The sequence below is a fragment of the Neomonachus schauinslandi genome, chromosome 9 (genome assembly GCF_002201575.2).
Source record: "Neomonachus schauinslandi chromosome 9, ASM220157v2, whole genome shotgun sequence".
Classification (NCBI taxonomy): domain Eukaryota; kingdom Metazoa; phylum Chordata; class Mammalia; order Carnivora; family Phocidae; genus Neomonachus; species Neomonachus schauinslandi.
In genome coordinates this window covers 27,853,275-27,875,053 of record NC_058411.1, presented here as the reverse complement: position 1 = coordinate 27,875,053, position 21,779 = coordinate 27,853,275, and the positions used below count along the sequence as shown (strand labels likewise).

Sequence of the window (21,779 nt, the reverse complement as noted above, 5' to 3'; positions counted from 1 at the left end):
ATCAGAATCTTTAGGGGTTTCTTTTCTTTCCTGATAACCTTGGTTACTTGAATGAGCCTAACATGTGGAACAAGTCCCTCAATGGGATACTTTGTGGCTCTGGCCGGTGGGAGAAAAGCCTCTATTATCAGCCAAGGAGGGGTTGTTTTAGGACAAAGGGAACCTGTCAGACCATGCTGCTGTCTCAGCCATGCTGAGGAGCTGTCTAGACAGGGCTCGACTACACAGAACGAAGGCAGCTGGGTGGCATCAGAAACCCTTTCCTACTGCTGCTGCTCCTCCATGGTACAGAAACCAGCTTGCACATGCTCTGAAGGGCCCAAGGTGATTCACCTTCTGCTCTAACAGAAGAAAAAGAAAATAACCAGTAACTTGGCAATGTGCCTCGTGGTCCCTGTCTCGCTTCAAGACACATGTTATCCTTCAGGTGAACTGCCTTCATTACTATTTAAAATTTGTTCCGATTTTATAGTTAACAAGTGTTCACTATAGGAAAACTAGAAAGTATAGAAAAATATGAAGTACTTTTGGCAGCCCTTTCTGTAGGCCTGCCATCGTAAGAAGCGGGGTACCCCCTTGCTGCAGGCATGTCCACATATCTCCAAATTCAGTGGTCGACTCAGGGCCCAGGAATCTGTATTTTATGAAAGCTCTAGGGGGTGATTCTGTTTCGTAGTCCTAAGAACTATCAAATCTAATCTCTCGAGTTCCTCTCCTTCACCATCCTTTCCTAATAGTAGTGTATTTCCAGGAGGGAAACATACTGTTCCTAAAAGGATTTCTCCCTGGTTCCCACTCAGGTAAATGGTTAATTTCTTAATCGGCGTCACTCATCTGATCCCAGAATCCTCACCACCATCCGTGGCCACCTTACCCGAATGTGTGGCTGCAATTCCCTTGTTAGCAGCATCAGGGGCATGGGCCCAGGGGTTGGTTTCACGCACAGGCATTGCTACGGGTGCTAGAGCAGTATGGGCTGGCTTAGCAGCAAGCACATGGAAGGCTGAGTCAGTGCCATTAGCTACAATGGGAGCAGACAACATCGATGGAGTCAATTCATGCAGGGTGGACGGGCGACCCCCTGGAGCTGGGTCAGTCAGGCCAATGTGCGATACTGGTGAACAGGTTAAGACAGAAAAGTTGGTGTTGGGATAACCATGCCATCTTGCAGTGGATACACAAACCTTCTGGCAAAAGGGAATTAGAGGTGGTAATTAAAATAGCTATACTGAAGGGGCGCCTGAGTGGCTCAGTCGTTAAGCATCTGCCTTCGGCTCAGGTCATGATCCCAGGGTCCTGGGATCGAGCCCCGTGTCGGGCTCCCTGCTCCGCGGGAAGCCTGCTTCTCCCTCTCCCACTCCCCCTGCTTGTGTTCCCTCTCTCACTGTCTCTCTCTCTGTCAAATAAATAAATAATAAAAAAAAAAAATCTTAAAAAAAATAAAAATAAAAAAATAAATAAAATAGCTATACTGAAAAAAAAAAAGTCAAATGACCATTCTAGGAAAATCTGTCTATAGGGGGAGAGGGAATGAAACCTAGAAAAACAATTTCCAATTAAGCTGAACAGAGCTGCTTTGTCTTACAAGCAGCAAAAATCTATTCTAGATATAGCGTAGCCTTTGGCATAATGATGCAGATAAAGCATTTCCTTCTCCTACCACTTTTCCAAAAGATCAAATTATGCCAACAGTAACAATGGGTTAAATATAATGATCCCTTATGATCATCAATAGTACTTCATTAATAGTACTTCAGCGTGCATCATCCTATTTCTCTCAAAAACCCCATAAAGCTGGTATACTCATACTATAAATGAGAAATCAAACTTGGAATATGTTTTCATTTGCTTAATAAATTTGTAATTCACTACAGAATTAATTTCATCTCTCTTCTTTGAAGATTTTTTTCCCCTCAGGAATGGTCATATCTCAAAGTACTACTATTCTTTCCTCTCTTTTTATTAAAAATCTCTTAACCCTTGCTCCTTTACTCCAGATATCTAATCCATCAGTCTCTATTCCTTAGTCCAGCTCTCTATCATATTTAGTTTGGAGCAGACAAGCAGGCACCTTCCCCTGCCCTTTGCTTTAATCACTCCCTCTTTAAGACTAGACAACCATGCTTATGGCATTGGTACTATTTACCCCAGGCTTGTCTAAAAGTTTTGTAGTCCTAAGAACTATCAACTGACAACTAGAGCTCCCATAGACTGGGAGCCCCTTAAAGGCAGGGAAAGGACTATGTTCTATTTAGTTTTGTACATCCCATTGTAAATAGGCACAGAGGCAACAGAGTGGAACAGGTACGATATTCAGAAAGACCTGGGTTTAAATCCTGGCTGTGCATTTGGGCAATTTGCTCAATCTCTCTGAGCCTCATCTTCCTTAACTGTAATGCTTACCTCAAAGGGTTGTTGTGGGGATTAAATGAGATGAGAAAATGCATAAGTCCTTACCAAGATATGGCAGACACTGTGCTAGTAAGTGCTCAATAAATTGTGCCTATTATAGGTATTACAAATATTTGTTAGATGAAATAAAAAGCCGTTTGGTGCACATGATTATAATGGATTTTTTTTTTGTTTCTGTTATTAAAAAGAGACTCTGAAGGAAAGCATGTAGTAGCTTCCTGACGGGAACGGGGTACTGTCTCCACAGCAAAACTTCTGAGCTCTTTCTCAAAAGAAATGAAGAAATGGTGATTATAAGAGTTCAAATTCTAGAAGTCTGTAATTTAAATTATATATAGACTCTTTGTGGACTTCAGAGTCAATACCAACTATTAACTCGGCATCTATGAAAACAACAACTTTTAGTAACTCCTCAATGCCTTTACAAAGGCAAATTTTAGGACACTTGTTATAGAAGATGAAATGAACTAAAGAGCCAAAAGAAATACCTTTTTCTTTATGAGCCTCTTGTGACAGGGTGGAGACTAGGTGAGTCCAGGGCTTCTCAACTTTGGCACTATTGATAATTTGGGCCAGATAATTCCTTGTTGCGAGGGCAGCTATCGTGTGCACTGAAGGATGTTTAGTAGCATCCCTAGCCTCTATGCATATGACAGTAGCAACCACCCCTCCCAGGCTGTAACACCCAAAAATGTCACCAATGCATGCCAAATTTTCCCCGAAAGGAGCAAAATTGCCCTGGGTTGAGAACCACTCTGCTAAAGAAAGCATACACCGTGGGATGCCTGAGTGGCTCAGTAGGTTAAATCTGCCTTCTGCTCTGGTCATGATCCCGGGTTCCTGGGATCGAGTCCTTGTTGGGCTCCTTGCTCAGCAGGGAGAACTGCTTCTCCCTCTGCCTCTGCTGCTCCCCCTGCCTGTGCGCTCTCTCTCTGACAAGTAAATGAAATCTTAAAAAAAAAAAAAAAGGCATACATTGGAACCAACTCTGATGACTGCTGCTTCTAGCGAGCTAGCTGGAAACTCTCTTAACAGTTAAGTGGCAAATAAAGCAGTGGGTTGGGGACTACAAAAGCTCTTAACAGAATGGGATCAAAGATGACAGGTACAAGCAAAATGATGAATGCAGACATTTCAGGAAACGGGAGTGGGGACAGAGCACAAAGACATTGTGGAATAGGGGAATTAATGACTCTGAGACATTATCAGACAGGGAAATTAATGGGTCTGACCAGCTCTTGGGAAACCCAGGATGCCAATCTAGAGTCAGTGAGCTGTGCCATAAAAGTACAAGCGTCAAAGAGAACAACTGAATGGGCCAAGAGGGCACACACCTTGAAAGGCAGGAGACTGTGGTGCTATCACCGTCACTGGTTTGGTCATTGGGGCAGATGAGAAGGGGTCCTCGGAGGGGGTGCTGAAGGCATTGGTGATCTGTGAGCACAGAGAGCTGATACTCTCTGCCTCTCCTTCTACTTCTGGCACTGCAAGGCAAACAGAAAATGGCTCCAGACAGAAAAACTGAATAGTCCTGAAATATAACAGTATGACACAAGGTGGCATTTTATAACACATCCCTTATTTGTGAAAGGAAAAGTCTCAACTGTCAAGTGGGGCTATAAAAGCAGCTTCAAAAAATTGATACAAAATGTCAACAATTCATGTACTAAGGAGTATCTTCCTGTGTGAAACTACTGAGAACTTGGTGTTCTCTTTTTGTGCCAGTTAAGCTAGATCCTTCTGGAAGACATCTGCAACCTGTTTGTCTTCCAACTAGTTCCCAAGGTCTGAGTACAGTTCTGGAGCCACTTAGTAACTCTGTCAGGAAATGGGTTAAAGTCAGGGGCACCAGTGCAGCTCTACCTTTTTCTCTGTAAGAAGCCATGACAATGTCATCACTCATTTTTTTTTTCCAAAGTAGCAAGTATAGGGGCGCCTGGGTGGCTCAGTCGGTTAAACGTCCAACTCTTGGTTTCGGCTCAGGTCATGAGCTCAGGGAGAGTGTGAGACTGAGCCCTGCATCAGGCTCCATGCTGGGCGTGGAGCTGCTTAAGAGTCTCTCTCTCCTTCTCTCTGTGTCCCTTCTCCCACTCCACACCCCACCCCCGCTCTAAAAACAAAAACAAAAACAAAAACAAAAAACACCAAAGTAGCAAGTAATAATATGAAAAGGCAAACTGAGGTCCAGGACTCCAGAGCCTTTGTTCTTAATATTGACTCTGGGATACTTCTATGTCACTGGGGAAGCTGATAATGTGTGCTGAACCTTTGTTTTGCTCAGCTATGGAAAGAATAGTTTTTGTTTCCCATCTGCTCCAGAGGGAGAACTGAAGACAAGGTCCTGAAAGCATCTGGAGTTTCCGTTTTTACAGGAGCTGAGAGCTGGAAAGAGCCTTGGTAATCATCTAGTCCAATTGTTGTGTAGGTCTAGTTTCATACGTCAAAAAAACTTAACTCTCTGGACTTTCATATATCATCAGTGGGAGTGTCTTAGTGAAACACAGCTTCCTCATATCCTGTTAGAGCACTGGCTCGACATGGCTCAGAGCAAAGTAAAAAAGAGCCCAATGAAAGCACTGACCAGATCTGACACTTTAGCTCCGGGTCTTACGAGGAGGACATAGCTACCAGGGCTGGCCCAGCTATACAGGGGCCACACAAAGGTCTGTGTGGGCGTTCTGGAAGGTAACGGGTATGTGTGAGCAAGCCCACGGTCTCTGATGAACAATAGATTCTCGACTTAAACAGGAAACCTGTTAGAGTTTCCTCTGTATGGAGCCAACGAGCCACAAGGACAATGAGCACTTATCCATTTCTTCTGGTACACTGACACTAATGCTATTTGAATAGATGTGTTTCCAAAGCCTTTTAAATTAATTCTCTGTTGGGTCCCAAATGGTAGAATAAGAACGGAAACTCGAGACCCCTGATGTTTGGAAGCAGGTTGGCTGAGAGGTAGTGTACTTCCATTAGGACAAACCGCAAACCTTGTAGCTCAGTCTACGAATTCCCATCGTGGCTCTGTTACCTATTTGTTGAAAAGAAATGAACAATTCACGTCCCCCTCCATGAACCTTAGTCTTCTCTCAGTGGGTAATGACACGAGATACATATAACCATCAACCAGCCTCAGAGAGAGGGGGTGGCTAGTTTGGTGGGATTAGTGTCTGCACTGGAAGTGATGATGATGCTTCAGTGCTAGAGCACCAGCGAGTCAGGTGGATGCTGCATTACCTGCATTTTTTATGGGGAAATCAGTCTTCCTCTGCATAGTGGAAGGCAACTCATTGATGCGCAGGGATAGCTGGCGTTTAAAGGGTGACATCTTCTGGCTGAGAGCAGGAAATCCTCGGAACGAGCCTTGGCGAGCAAGCTGTTCAATGGGTGCATGCCGACGCGGGATGGCATGAGGATTGCTTGTCTCCAGGGAGGCAGCGGCATCCGAAGTGGGAGACGTGGGAGAGAACGGGGGTGGGGCAGTATTGCCAGGGGCCGCCGATGATCCAACAACTGTCTTATTTGTTTCAGCTCAAGAAAGTCAAGAGAAAGAGGACCTTAGCAGTCTTCAAATAATTCCATCTTATACAGCCGAGGAACTCAAAACCCTCCTAGGTCCTTTTACCCATCTCCTTCCCAATGTCTCTTAAAGGACAGGCTAGAAGCAGGGCTCAGATCTCCTACATTTCAGACAGATAAAAGGTTTAACATCCTACTACACGTCATGGCATATCTACTAAGACACAAATATTAGATCTTTGATTCTCATGCAATGATTCATAGCTTAAGACTTGAAGACTCTTGGGCGCCTGGGTGGCTCAGTTGGTTAAGCGACTGCCTTCGGCTCAGGTCATGATCCTGGAGTCCCTGGATCGAGTCCCGCATCGGGCTCCCTGCTGGGCAGGGAGTCTGCTTCTCCCTCTGACCCTCCCCCCTCTCATGTGCTTGCTCTCTCTCATTCTCTCTCTCTCAAATAAATAAATAAATAAATCTTTAAAAAAAAAAAAAAAAGACTTGAAGACTCTGACCAAGATTAAAACAAAAAAAACAAACCAGCACCTATGAATTCCTAATGTGAGGTCCTTTAAAGAATGATGATTCATAGTTTTCAATGCTTGTTCACTTGTTTTTTGGGAGAGAGAGGACTTTGGGAATGCCAGGGTCAGAAAGGTCCAAGCAAGTATGTTAGATTAGATGTTAAAGAATGTCATAAAGGAGTGTTTAAATCACAATGTGCATTTGTGGCTCATCAGAATAAAAGCATAGAGAAGTAAAATTTTAAATTGGATTATACCTAAATATAAAACTATTTTCGTGTGAGCACCAGCTGAGTCCCATTCTGATCGTGGTAAATCTTTATCCGCCTCTGCTTGTAATCCTCTAGGTGTTAGGACTCAACCATTTTGGTAGGTGTTATGTGCAGCAAAGAGTATTATTTGGTGGTATTAAAGAATGTGCTTTCAGTCTGAAAAATCACTGAGGCACACTAAATAATAGCTATATATATTAAATTTTCTGATAAAAATAGCATGGTGTTTTTTATTCTTTGGTATCTGGTGCAAATGTTTGTAAGAAATTAAAAAAAATCATTATCCAGAATTTAATTTCAAATAAAATATGTATCTTTTTTTGGCTTAAGAGTCAGAGTTGTTTGGGTCAGTAGTAGATTAATGGTGTTCTCTAAAATGGCTGGTTTAGAACTAAAAGGATATAATAAAAAATAAGCAAGATTTTATTAATGTATATTTAAACTGAATTGTTTAATTCCAAAACATTCCTTGTTAGTTTCAACTCTAGCTGTACACAAGAATGCAAAAGCGTTTTCCCTAAGCCCGATCACTTAGTTCTGCAATACACTCAAACCTGACTTTGGACAACAGACTCCTGAGTAACTTGCACAGGCATTTCTGCTATGCTGCCATGTGTACCTGCAAAAAATTCACCAACTCTGCAAAATTACACACTACAGTTAACAGGGCTTTGGGAAAAAGATGGGTTAGCTTCTCAAAATCCACGGACTTTTTTCACTGAAGCACGAAAACACAGCCATCATCTACTACAAAGGGCGCTGCTGTGAAATCTCCCTCTGCATTTGCACCCAGCATCGCCATCAGTGGGCCCTTTGCAGCCTGAACCTGGAACTTGTACTTCTTCCTTCAAGATGTAGGTCATTGGTAGCATTTGCTTCTCAGAGAGATCAGATGCATCAGAATTAGAAGTCTGTTCCAGGATGTAGATTTCCCCAATTTTGTTTTTAAACATGGGGGGTAATAGAAGGTTTAAAAAACTTTTTTAGAGTTACAGTACCAACAACGACCAATTAGCCTGAACCACAAATAAGTTTGTTTTTACACAAGGCAAAATGTTGGGGACTCCAGCTTAAAATTATAATTTAATACACAATTTAACATATCACTCTGGCAAATGAAATGAATAAATTATCTTAAGTAAAGCTTATGATACTTCATTGTAGTGGGCACTGTGCTCTGGTGAGCAGCCCCTGAGACCTCCTTGTCAGTCAGGCTCCCTCAGTGCAGCTTCTTCAAATGCATTCTCAGCCTCCTCCCCAGACAGCTTCCGGTACTGGAAATGGTAAACACCTCAGAAGCGACAAAACAAGCCACTCTAAAGGAAAGGCCTTTGTTTAGGTTTTCAGCTTTGTTCTGAAGGTCTTCATATATTGCTAAGAGTTCTCTCTGGCTGTGAGAAAGCTTACCCCTGCGAGCTTCCAAATATTAACCTGCTGGGAAAAACGGCTTAAATAACTGCAGTTGTAGCAGAACAGACTGTACCTTTCTTGGCATCTTGGATTTGTTTCATGATCTCCTCTCTTTCTGCTTGCTCGGTGGCTGTTGTGACACGGAATGATCCTTCTCTTGTAAAAGTGGTCCGACTGGCATCAAAAGTAGCAGTCACTCCACATTCCTTCTCCCGCTTCTGCTTCCGTTCTAAACAGGCCGCAAAAGCACAGCCTACTGCATGACTCAATCTTTCACCCTATACATAAGAGAAGGTTTAAAAAACTTTTTTAGAGTTACAGTACCAACAACTACAAATTAGCCTGGACCACAAATAAGTCTGTTTTTTATACATGGCAAAATGTTGGAAACTCCAGCTTAAAAATTATAATTTAACGTATCAATATGACAAATTAAATGAATAAATTATCTTAGGTAATGCTTATGATACTATACTGTGGTGGGCATTTGCTTTTGTGAGCAGCCACTGAGACCTCCTTATCAGTCAGGCTCCCTCTGTCACTCATGTTAGCTCTGGCCATCAGCTTAGGAGACACTACTCAAGGTCTGAAGCCCTAAGTCTTGACACAAATCCTGCATTTGCCACTTAGGCGAACAGTGGTAATATGTACCAAGCATTTCTAAGAAACTACTGAAAAGGCAGGGCAAGTTTCAGGAGCCTAAATAGGCTGTCAATGTATCTAGGAACAAAAGATGCAAACTTAAAACTTCGGATAACTAAATACAACTCCAGAGATGACTCGGGAATTATGAAAAGGAAAGCTTAGCTTTCTCAGTCTCCCCTTTCCAAATGCTCCCCTCCCTAAGCACCCTTCCCCGTTTTAGGTCCTCATCACTTTGATGCTTTCCCCCTTACCTTCCCTATCTTCTAGCTCTCTCTTACCCTAACTCTCCCTCCAAACACACACAGGCAAAAGTTAAAGCAGGTTTTCATCCACACTCCCTACTTACAAAGGAATTAAACGGATAAAATTTGATTTGTTTGTGTGTGGGAGGAGAGGAGAGCTTATATAAACTAAATATTGTTTTAAAGATATACTAGATAACCTTGAGTAAATTTAATAAACTCAGTGGGTTGTTTTTATCAGGGTTATTCTTGTATTTTAAACCATACCCCTAATTGTGGAATAAAAAAATCAAAGATGATATAGTAACTGCTGGAATCACTAATAGTGAGAAGAGGTATTTGAGAACAGGGAGCCCTTTGTGGAATTTTCAAAATCACACTGTGTAGGCAGCTACTCCTACATATGGTTCTGAGCAAGTAACTTCCCTGAATTTTATATGCCAATATCAGATACCATAGGAAGTTATGTATGAAATGCCTTTTGTCACACTAATAGAAACTGTAAGATTTCACATGACTGCCTATTAAAAACTGACAGTTACTTTTTATTCATCCACATGAGTTTCCATCTAACTTCTTAGGAGGATGATATAAGAGTAGGGCACTGAAGCATGAAATAGGAGGGAGTACTGAAAGAATTTCAGAACCTGTCTGCATTTGAACAGCTCTATTACAAGAATAGATCTACAGCCCAAAGAAGCTTATTATTTCTCCTAGGCCTAGGGTAGAAGTTCTTGAAGAAAGGCCCTCTCCAAGCCCCATCTGGGACCCAATGAATTTTGAAAAACTCTGAGGGTGGGGCCTAACAAACTGTTATATTTTTATTTTATTTTTTAGAGATTTTATTTATTTGTCAGACAGAGAGCACGCGCACAAGCAGGGGGAACAGCAGGCAGAGGGAGAGGGAGAAGCAGGCTCCCAGTTGAGCAAGGAGCCCGATGCGGGACTCAATCCCAGGATCCGGGGATCATGACCTGAGCCGAAGGCAGATGCTTAACCAACTGAGCCACCCAGGTGTCCCAGCTAACAAACTGTTTTTAACAAGCCCTCCAGGTGATTCTGATACAGAACAACCACTCGCCAAGGAGATTCAAACAGCCTGAAGGACCAGGATTTGACAGTAAAACAGTGTTTTAATTAATGTAAGGGAACCCTTTGGATTTTGTGTAGCGATAGCAAAATACACCACTTTGTGACTTAACTTAAGGTCTGAGAGACAGAAGAAGAAAGTGTAGTTTATTTACTTCAACTCATTCTCAAAGCACTGCATCAAACCAAGGAGGAATAGCTTTGACAGTATTAGCCACCATTTTTAGGGCAGTGACCATGTGCCAGACCCTATACTAAGAGTGCTTTTATTAATTATCTAATTTCGTCTTCACAACTATTATCTCTATTTTATAGAAGTGGAAAGTAAGACTTAAAGAATGTTAAGTAACTTGCCCCAAAACCCACAGTTACTAACCAGAATCAGACCTGAAACCCAGATCTGAGTCAGAGCCTAGACTCTTAACAGTTTATACCACTGTCTCCAAGAGCTTTTTTTTTTTTTTAAGATTCTATTTATTTATTTGAGAGAGAGAGAGAGCTGCATGAGCACGGGGAGGGGCAAAGAGAGAGGAAGAAGCAGACTCCCCACTGAGCAGGAAGCCTGATGCAGGGCTCCATCCCAGGACCCTGAGATCATGACCTGAGCCGAAGTTAGATGCTTAACCAACTGAGCTACCTAGGCACCCCTAATTTTTCCCTACTTTTAAACAAAACCAAAATTTTCTACTTTGCAACAATTTCTGGCGAAGTTCATTGTACCATAATTTAGTTTGTTTTTTTTTTAAGTAATCTCTACCCCCAACATGGGGCTTGAACTCGTGACCCCGAGATCAAAAGTCCCATGTGCCATAGACTGAGACAGCGAGGCACCTCAGTATTTCTTTTTAATTAATTGAAAAAATATATATCCCAACTCAGTTCTTTCATTTGTAGTAGAATTCCTTTGCAAATAAATTAATAAGCACCTTTTAATGCCAATGTCTTTTTTTTTTTTTTTAAGATTTTTAAAAAATTTTTTTTTCGAGAGAGAACATGAGTGGGGTGAGGGGCGGAGGGAGAAGCAGGCTTCCTGCTGAGCAGGGAGACCAAAGTAGGGCTCAATCCTGGGATTCTGGGATCATGACCTGAGCCAAAGGCAGATGCCCAACCGACTGAGCCACCTAGGTGCCCCTAATGCCCAATATCCTCTACCTAGATGTATTCGCAAACAAATACATGTAAGAATCTTGAAAAGAGTTCTTTTTTTATTATGTTCAGTTAGCCAGCGTATAGTAGATCATTAGTTTTTGATGTAGTGTTCAACGATCCATTAGCTGCATATAACAGCCAGTGCTCATCACAACACGTGTCCTCCTTAATACCCGCCACCCCGTTTCTAATAATGAAAAGTTTCAAGTAAAGTTTAGCAGCCACCATCACCAGAGCACTTTTACTTTCCTTAAAGACCTTGGATCTCAGCTAATCATCTTGCTCTCTGAGCTGCAGGGTCACACCAAGAGTGTGAACTACCTGAATAAAAGGAATGAAAGCAGGCTAGTTTAGGCACTTCCAAGTGCTATAAGAGCAGGTGCTTATACAAAAATGTAGTGGAAACTGCTTGGCCGAGCCAACCCAGGGTGAGTTTGGCTAGCCGAGGCTAGTCATGATGAAATCTACACTGTTGGACTCACCGTGTCCTTGACAGCCATAAAGCAATGACAGATCCAGCGCCGAGTAGTGCCGTCCCGGCATATGTAAGAGAAGGCTCTATCAAAGTTCCTATCTGGGGCACAGAAAGAAACTTTTTCTATTGTCTGGTCAACTATGAGGTCCTAGAAAAAGGGAAGCACAAAGAGAGGATTTACCAGGTTATTCAAGCTTCTCAGAATAAACACAGGATGTTCATTTCACAATACAGAGTCTCTAAAACTAATGCATCGAGACTATGAAACAGCAAGATCTGAGGCCAGCAGTCTGAATACTAAGAATCTGATGTAGAAGAGATCCCAAGAGGCACTTTTCCCAGATGTCTCTCTCACTTCATCTTCATGTTCTAAAACATATGCTTGCTGATTTTAGTTTTATCATAGTACATTTCATGTTCAATTTGGTAATATATATGAATCAATATATTTCATCCAATTCCCATATAATTTGTATTAACTTAGTGATCATTTCGAGTATGACTTTCTTTAAATTCTTGCTGAATGGCATTGTAGCTACACAGTATAAACATTACACAAAATGTTTTTTTAAAATCTTGAGGCTCTTCTATGTCATATTCCTACAGCCCAGAATCCCTAGATGCTGAGGTGGGGCTATAAGTGCTAAAACAAATGATCAAAAAAATGGCTTTTATAAAGCATCACTATGAGAATTTCTGTTGCTCCACAAACCTGCCAGCCAATTTTTAAAAATTCTGCAATTCTGGTGGCTCATTATGATTTTATTTTTCATAACCTTGATTACTATGAATTTCCTCTTTAGCAATATGATTCAAGTTTTTTGGATTGTCTGCCATTTTTCTTATTAACATGTAGGAGTTCCTTAATATATTTTAAATATGAGCCCTTTATAGATTATATACCTTGCAAAATTTCTTTTCCATTCATGATGGGTCCAAGGGTGAAAAGCCACCAATTACTCTTATCACTAAAGTGGAAAGAACCAAACTAATGAATGCCAGTACTATAAGTAGCCACCAGGGGGCGATACCACTTACGAACTGGTATAAAACAAAAACCGCCTCCTCGTACAACACATTTCATCCAAAACACTAAAGAAAACTGTACAAGTTCTTAACAATAAGCTAATTAAAATGATCACTGTTTCCAATAATAATAATAATGTACATTTAAGACTACCAGTTCTCTTGAACTTAAAAAAAAAGGGGGGCCTCAGATGGAAGTTCAAAAGAACCAAGCAAATATAGTAATAGTTGTACTTAAAATGTGTAAGTTATCCACCAAAACTGCTCTTTACCCGCCAGACTGCCTCCCCCTTTCAGTGACATATGAATTATTTTGAAAAACTGCCTTGTTGTTAAAATTTCTCCAGACTTTAGGTCTCTTAGGAAATTTTATTTAATGATTAAATGTGCCTATATAACACTTAATGCTCTCTAAGGTCAGAGTCTATGTCTCTGTTTTTAGGCATGTAGGATCACTTTCTTTCCAATGCAAAATGCCATCTATGATGTTAGATATTGCATAGATTCTAAGTAAATGTTAACCAAATGAGCCGTTTATTAGTCCTTAAGATTTTGCTTAATTTGGGTTTTCAGTTAAACAACAGGTTACTCATTTCAAATATCACTTTCTAAGAATATAGTTCCCTTTATTAAGGAACAAGAAGAAATTTCAGATGTGATATATTTTTTTTAAACTTTGGTAAAAGTTCCATCATGTTTTACATCAAATTTGTGGCGGTAAACATTTTCTTAAAATGTGTAAGAACAAAATTTTAACATTAAATGCAAATGCTTACTACACTAAACATGCTGTATGTAGAGCAAAATGTTGTGAGAATTCTATTTTTCATAAGGTAAATGAATAACTAAATTTGTTTTCTGAACACTCATATCTCAGAAGACTGTACTTTGGACGAAGTGGAAGGATACAGAATGACTACAGCAGCTTAACGGCATTACATTTGATCATTAGGGATTAAAAAAAAATTAAGCAGTAACATTTAAGCTTATAAAATTTTTACCTTAGTTTTCTCATCCACAACTCTAAGTCCATCTGCTGATACCCACAGGACTGCTTTAACTGCTTTCTTTCCAGTCTTTTAAAGAGAAAGCAAAAAGGAAGGGGGGGGAGACACAAACATATATAATATTAAAAAAAAAGCCATCTTCCCTAGAAAACACTGAGTTCTGCCTTCCAAAAGTCACAAGTACAGATGGAGTCCAAGTTCAGGAGGGGTGCCCAAAGCCAGATACTCAAATCAAACTGCAGAAACATTCAGGAAAAAAATAAGCCAAAGCCATTATTTTAGAAACACAATGCAAAACAGTAAGATAAAATTAAGTGAAGGGAAAGGGACAGGTGGACTCAAAACCAAGGTATCACATTCCATAAAGGGCAAAGAATTCATAAATAGATTCTTCAGCCCTTTAAAAAATCAACCAAGAAAACCAAGAGTCAGGTAAATATTAAATACATAAGGAGTTACACCACAAGTAGCCTCTACAAATGTATTTACAGTAAAAAGTAATACATAGGTCTAAATTGAGATGCTGACCTATCCTTTGACTCCAATGTGTACAGCAGAACCCTTGGTCATCTGAAATTTTCATGTTAAACACCCAAGAAGTCTTCATTATTCCTTTAACCATCTTTAAAGACCATTATTTCTTCCCTCACGATTAACACAGAACTGGTTTAGTTTTTAATTTGATATTAAATGCATGGAGACATTTTGGGGACATAGGAGGATTAAAAAACTTGAAAAAAATACTAATATTATTACATGAATTCTTTTTACTGGCTGAGAAAAGACTTCTTTTGGCACACAAGAATCATGTGAGAACAAGCTGATGTATGCGTATTCCTGTGATGGAATGAAATGGGACAGTGGGACTTTGTAATAGTAATTTAACAGCTTCCTGTCTCTTCAACTGCTCCAAGGATGAAAGCAAAATAAAAGCTAAGAATAGGTATCAGATTATAGAAAGTATAAATCAAAAGGAATCTGGTAGTAAAACTGCAGCAGCCGCCTCTAGAAGGGACAGAAGAGGATAAAGAAATAGCTACCACTTTCCTCTGTATGTGTCCAAGCCCAGCACTCCTCCACATTTATTTAAATGAACTATGTGCTCCACTCCGGGCTCATCATCTCCACCATCACCAGGCATCTGGTAAGAGCCTATTACATGCCAGGCAGTGGAAACACTTAAGAGTTGATAGTCCACTGAAAGGCGACACTTAAACAAAAAAATAATACAGTAGTAAGTGGTAGAGTAGGGCTGCAAACAACGTATAATGATGTCAGAAAGGAGGCATGGTCAAATCTACTTGTGGAATCAGGAAGGTTATTCGAATGAGAAGATCAAAGTAGGTACTGACATAATTTTTCTAGATCCACAAGGTAGGGGCAGGGAGGCAGGGAAGTGACAGAGGCAGTGGATATGACAGGCAGAGGCAGCAGCTGCACAGCCCATGGAAGCAAGCAACGTGGCAAGTCTGCATTCTACAAATACTTGAGTATGACTTGAGAGTGGGATGGGTAAGCAAGGAACAGTGGGAGATAAAGAGTAGGAAAGGCTAGTCATGGAGGGCCTTGTATGCTTGCTGAAGAATTCTATCTTAATTCTGTGGGCAATTAGGAGCTACTAAACAAATTTTTAAATGCATTTTTAAAATATCACTGTGGCAGCAGTGTAGATGGATTGGAAAGAGACTGACAGGAGGCAGAAAGACCACAACACAATCCCAGATGACAGAAAATGAGGGTGAAGCTCTCTTCATTGAGATAAGGATAGAGATGAGAAAGGTTTTTTTTTTTATTTTTAAGATTTTTAAAAAATTTATTTATTTGACAGAGAGATAGCACAAGTAGGCAGAGCGGCAGGCAGAGGGAAAGGGAGAAGCAGGCTCTCTGCTGAACAGGGAGCCCGATGCGGGGCTCGATCCCAGGACCCTGGGATCATGACCTGAGCCGAAGGCAGCCGCTTAACCAACTGAGCCACCCAGGTGCCCCAAGATGAGAAAGTTTTAAATGGAAAATATAAGGGAGAAGTCAGAGGATGCCTCTCAGATTCCTAGCTTGGGTAATTAGGTATACGGTACCACAACTAAGAGAACAGCAGAGATGCAAAAAGCAAGTTTAAGGAGGGAAGAATAAGATTTCAGTTTTAGACAAGCCAAGTTTGGAATGCCTATGCAATATCCAGGTAGAGATGTATTAACAGGTAACTGGATACAGAGATCTGATGCTCAGCAGAGAATTCTAAAATGGAATTTTAGTTTGGGGAAATATCAATCATGGGAGTAATAAGAGGGCCAAGGACAGGAGAGATTATCAACAAATAATTGGGAGAAGATGAGTCTGAAATATCAGAAAAGGAAAAACCAGGACAGGAGAATGGAGAGACTAGGGTTATTGACACTAAGGGAGAAGGGTTTCAAGAAGTAGTGGGGGTCCAAAATGTCAAATGTTGCAAAGTCATCAAGCAAGAAAAGATGTGAAAAGTGTCCATTGGATTTACCAACGAAGGAGATGTGGTAGAGTGATAAAGGCTGTAATGGTTAATTTTATGTGTCAAACTGGCTAGGCTATGATTGCAGTTTTTTTGTCAAACAGTAGTCTAGATGTTGCTCTGAAGATACTTTATAGATGTGATTAACATTTACAATCAGTTGACTTTAAGTAAAGGAGATTACCCTTGATAATACGGGTGGGCTTCATCCAATCAGTTGAAAACATTAAGGGTTAAAAACAGGTTTCCCTGAAAAGAAATTCTGCCTCAAGTCTCTAACATAGAAATTCTGCCTGAGCTTCCAGCCTGCTGGCTGGCCCTTAAGATTTCAGACTTGCCAGCCCCAATAATTGCATGAGCCAATTCTTAAGTCCCTCTCTCTTTTTTTCTTTTAAAGATTTTATTTATTTATTTGACAGAGAGAGAGAGATCACAAGTCAGCAGACAGGCAGGCAGAGGGAGAGGGAGAAGCAGGCCTCCCGCTGAGCAGGGAGCCTGATGTGGGGCTCGATCCCAGGATGCTGGGATCATGACCTGAGCCGAAGGCAGACGCTTAACGACTGAGCCACTCAGGCGCCCCTCCCTCTCTCTTTCTGTATGTATAGACAGATACCTAAATATATACATATGCACAAAGAGAGAGAAACAGATGGTGGTCCTCTTTCTCTGGAGGTCCTGACTAATACAGAAGTGGAAGTCAGACTAGGATGAGCTGAAAAGTAAAAGGCAAGACGTGTCTGTAAATATTAAATACTCTCTTTAAAAAAGCTTTCCTAAGCTTCTGCACAGCAAAGGAAACCATCAACAAAACAAAAGGCAACATACTGAATGGAAGAAGATATTTGCAAATGATATATCTGATAAGGGGTCAATATCCAAAATACATGAAAGAATTTATACAACTTAACACCAAAAAACCCAAATAATCTGATTAAAAATGAGCTGAGGACCTGGACAGACACTTTTCCAAAGACATACAGATGGCCAAAAGACACGTAAAAAGATGCTCCACATCACTAAGTATCAGGGAGATGCAAATCCAAACCACAATGAGATATCATCTTAGACCTGTCAGAATGGCTAGAATCAAAAAGACAAAAAATAACAAGTGTTAGTGAGGAGGTAGAGAAAAAGGAACCCTTGTGCACTGTTGGTGGGAATGTGAATTGGTGCAGCCACTGTGGAAAGTACTATGGCAGTTCCTCAAAAAATTAAAAATGGGACTACCATATGATCCAGCAATTCCACTACTGGGTATTTACCCAAAGAAAATGAAAACACTAATTCGAAAAAATATATGCACCCCGATGTTTACTACAGCATTATTTATAAGAGCCAAGTCATGGAAGCAGTCCAAGTGTCCATTGATAGATGAATGGATAAAGAAGAGGTGAGATATACAGGGGCGCCTGGGTGGCTCAGTCATTAAGTGTCTGCCTTCGGCTCAGGTCATGGTCCCAGAGTCCTGAGATCAAGTCCCACATCGGGCTCCTTGCTCTGTGGGAAGCCTGCTTCTCCCTCTCCCACTCCCCCTGCCTGTGTTCCTTCTCTCGCTGTGTCTCTCTCTGTCAAATAAATAAATAAAATCTTAAAAAAAAAAAAAAAGAGATGAGATACATACACACACACACACACACACACACCCCGATGGAATATTACTTAACCATAAAAAAGAACAAGAGCCTGTTATTTGTGACAACATGGATGGACCTACATGGTATTATGCTAAATGAAATAAGTCAGATAGAGAAAGACAAATACTATATGATTTACTTATATGTGGAATTTAAAAAACAAAACAAACGGCAGAAACAGATCCATAAGTACAGAAAACAAACTGATGGTCGACAGAGGGGAAGAGGATGAGGGCATAGACAAAACGGGTAAACGGGAGTGGGAGATACAGGCTTCCAGTTATGGAATGAATAAGCCACAAGGATAAAAGGTGCAGCATAGGGGATATAGTCAATGGTACTATAAGAGCACAGTAACAGGTGGTAGCTACACTTGTGGTAAGCAGAGCACAACACGGAGATTTGTTGAACCACTGTGATGTACACTGAAACTAATGAAACATTGTGTGTCAGCTATACTTCAATGAAACACAATTTAAAAGTTGAAAAAAAAGTTAAAAAATAGGTGCTGGGACCCAGCATCCACACAGTAGTGGGTACCTTCACAGAAGAGGTCCGAGTGGGGCTCGGACAGTCCTTTGGCTTTTGCACCCAACCAGATGATTTGCCTCCAGGCTCTGAGCCTTCAAAGCACTTCACTTGATTTTCTTGTAAGATTTTATTTTTAAGTAATCTCTACACCCAACGTGGGGCTCAAACCCACAAACCTGAGATCAAAAGCCACAAGTTCCACTGGCTGAGCCAGCCAGGTGCACCACACTTCACTTGATCAGATATTGGTCCAGGCTCTTGAGTCAAGAAAGCTTACTTATAATAAGTAAGCTTTGACTAAAGATGATATCCTGGTTTGTTCAAGAAATTCACCTTTCAAAAAGACATGAAGAAACTGTATCACGAATATTGTTACTTCGACAAATGGAGAATTAATTTGTAGATGAAAACAAGGAAAAGGCTTCTCAGATGCAAACAGCTGAGACTGCGTTTAAAAGGACCCTTAGTCTTTTAAAGGATTTAGAAGCAGCAGAGAAGTCTTTACAGACGCAGATTTACCCAATTCCACCACCAGAGGTAGTTTCTCTTGCAATTCTTCACTGGGCATCAAAAGAATGTATTCTCAAATGGAAACAGTTTCTTTTAGGAAGAGCACCATATCCTACTGGTGTTGAAAATGAAAATGAAGCAGAAAGTACCATTCAAAATGAGGCGCAGTGATAACTTCTTCACATACTCTTTCAAAAAACCTGTTTAGTACAGCTGAATATTAAAGAACATGCAGGTCGTTTCAGGAACTTTAAGAATAAAATATGATCATATTGTCCCATTACCTCCTCAATGACAATGAAGATATGAGAATCTACTGACAAGTCTCAGGTTATCACTTCGAGACCTACTACTACTTCATGGTCATGAATTTGCTTTCTTCCAAACCCATGGAAGTGTTAAGAGCTAACATTGAAAGGTGGACTGTTACTAAATAAGTCACTAAATGAAAAAACTATGATAAAAAATAAGTTTTCCTACAAAAAAATAAGTTTTTCTACAAAAAGAAGCTATAGGACAATGGGGGACAGGCAGAGGATCAAGGGAGATCTTTAAGAATTATGATAAACTAGCAAGATATACTAGAAACAGAATGGGCTTTGGTGTAAGAGAAATAGTCTGAATTCAGTGCCACTATTCATAAGCTAAGCAAGTTATGGAGCCCCCTGAGCTTCCATTTCCTTCATCTGTAAAGTATCCATAGGATTGGTAAAAGGATCAGAGATACATATAGTACTTGAAATTGAAAGAGGGTATAATAAATAATTCTTGAAATTGAAAGGGGGTAATAAGTCATTGGTAGCCATTTATCATCAATAGTAACTTTAAAAAACTTCTCCCAACAGTGAAGCTTCTTGAAAGACATACGTTCAACAAGAATAGATCATGCTTACATAATGAAGGAGAAAAGCCAGTGGAGAATGGAGACTGAAGGCCCGAGAAAGGGAAAGTCCTCTAGGAGGCGGGATGGGATGGGGCTAGAATACAGGTTTTAGACAGGAAGAGGGATGTCCCTTCCGTGAAATGGAGTAACAGGGTAAAGCTGGGTAAAATGAAGACAGATCTGTAAAGGAGGAAGTGGCAAGCTGAGGAAGCTCACTCTGGAGAGCCATAAATTCATCTGCGAAGGAGAGATTACCTGCTTTACTTTGCTGGGGAGAGGAAGGCAGACAGGCACAGTGAGTTGGTAAACACATATAATAGAAGCAGAGGGGCTGCAGAGCATAGTGACTCAGCTTGAACTCTGGAACCAGGCTGTTGTCTGGGTCTGAATTCTGGTTCGGCCACTTACTAGTATGACCAAGGGCAAATTACTTCTCTTAAGCTTCAATTTCCACACCTTAAAATGATGGTAATTTCACATACCTCATGGGATTATTAAGAGAATGAAGTAAGTTGATACATGTAAAAGGTTTAGAACCAGGGTGATTATATAATTCACTGTCCAAACTGGACCTTTTGAAAGTGAAAGGGGGCTCTATTAAAACCCAGAAACAGGTGTTATACTGGGACTATTTCAGACAAATTGGGACTATAGTTACCCTACTGCCAAGAGTAACTGCCCATATTTAACCAACTCTTATTTAGCATTTAGTATTTTGCTACAAGATAAGCTCCATGAGGGCAGGGGTTTTTCCATATTTATTGTTCCTGTTGTATCCTTAGAGCTTAGAACAATGCCTGGCACAGCAAAGGAGTTTAAGAAATATTTCTTGAAGGAATAAATTTGCCAAATATCTATTGTAGGGGACAGGAGACAGTTGATCAATGACACAGAAGACTGCCAGATGGCACTGAAAATCCTGTGTAAGGAAATGAAATTTGCATCTTTATCAATCCACTCCTTGTCCAATTGTTGCCTGCAGCGTTCAGCAGCTGAGTCAACAGAACGGACTAATTTCAGGTTGGGAGAATGAAAATAGAAAAAAAATCAAAGGTTATTTGATTGACTGACTGATTTTAAAAAGTTTTTATTTAAGTAATCTCTATATCTAATGTGGGGCTCAACTCATGACCCTGAGATCAAGAGTCCCAGGTTCCTCTAACTGAGCCAGCCAGGTGCACCTCAAAGGTCATTTTTGAATGGGACTGTTCCTCATTTAGTCTCCTTACCGTATATAGCAAAATATATTTTCTTGGCCCAATTATACTGTTACAATAACATCTCTGCTTTTTGAGGTCTGTCTATATAATAAACTTTATGGTGCTGGGCTAATGTACCACTGAGGCACTGTACCTGTCATATTTCATGGCCTCTGATTTTCTAAATGGCGGAAGAAAACAGATAATATGAATTCTTCTTGCATTTGTTCCTACTTTGGGTGCTGATTCTTGGATGTCATGATAGTCTGCCACAATATAGTTATTTCAAACAGGTATTGAGATATTAACACTCAAAGATACCTGTAGTTGAATTCAAATCCAGACTTCATCACACAAACTCTACGGCAGCAATGCTCCTGTACTATCTGTGCACTTTACAATCTTCCATTCCGATCATATAAACTAAGATTCCTAAGCACTTTTCAGAAAATGATAAAAGTCACAGAAGATGAAGGTTTTTGCTTTTGTTTGCCTTAAAACTGTCTATTTAAGCCAATATCCTAGGACATAAGGTCAAAGCTAACAAAAAGACTGAAATACAAAGATAACCCAGGGTAAGTATGAAATATAGAATTTCGGGGGCACCTGGGTGGCTCAGATGGTTAAGCGTCTGCCTTCGGCTCAGGTCATGATCTCAGGGTCCTGGGATCGAGTCCCGCATCGGGCTCCCTGCTCCTTGGGAGCCTGTTTCTCCCTCTGCCTTTCTCTCTCGCTCTGTCTCTCATGAATAAAAAAAAAAAAAAAAAAAAAAAAAA

General features: G+C 40.6%; 1 protein-coding gene and 1 pseudogene across 3 annotated transcripts in view; one reads left to right on the top strand and one right to left on the bottom strand.

Annotated features, from left to right (window-relative positions):
• The window catches only part of NUMB (NUMB endocytic adaptor protein), a 194,182-nt gene that overhangs the window by 2,089 nt on the left and 170,314 nt on the right, over window positions 1-21,779 (bottom strand). For 2 of the 3 annotated variants that reach the window (XM_044918347.1, XM_021679778.2), the window contains 5 exons: window positions 13,756-13,830; window positions 11,736-11,876; window positions 8,202-8,406; window positions 5,647-5,940; window positions 3,747-3,896 (listed from right to left, as the gene is read on the bottom strand). In XM_044918347.1, the coding sequence (XP_044774282.1) occupies window positions 3,747-3,896; window positions 5,647-5,940; window positions 8,202-8,406; window positions 11,736-11,876; window positions 13,756-13,830 (865 nt within the window). Of the gene's footprint in view, window positions 1-874; window positions 1,022-3,746; window positions 3,897-5,646; window positions 5,941-8,201; window positions 8,407-11,735; window positions 11,877-13,755; window positions 13,831-21,779 lie in introns of all 3 variants that reach the window. The other variant, XM_021679777.1, reaches the window with a different exon arrangement.
• On the top strand, window positions 18,715-19,092 carry LOC110571632 (annotated as a pseudogene).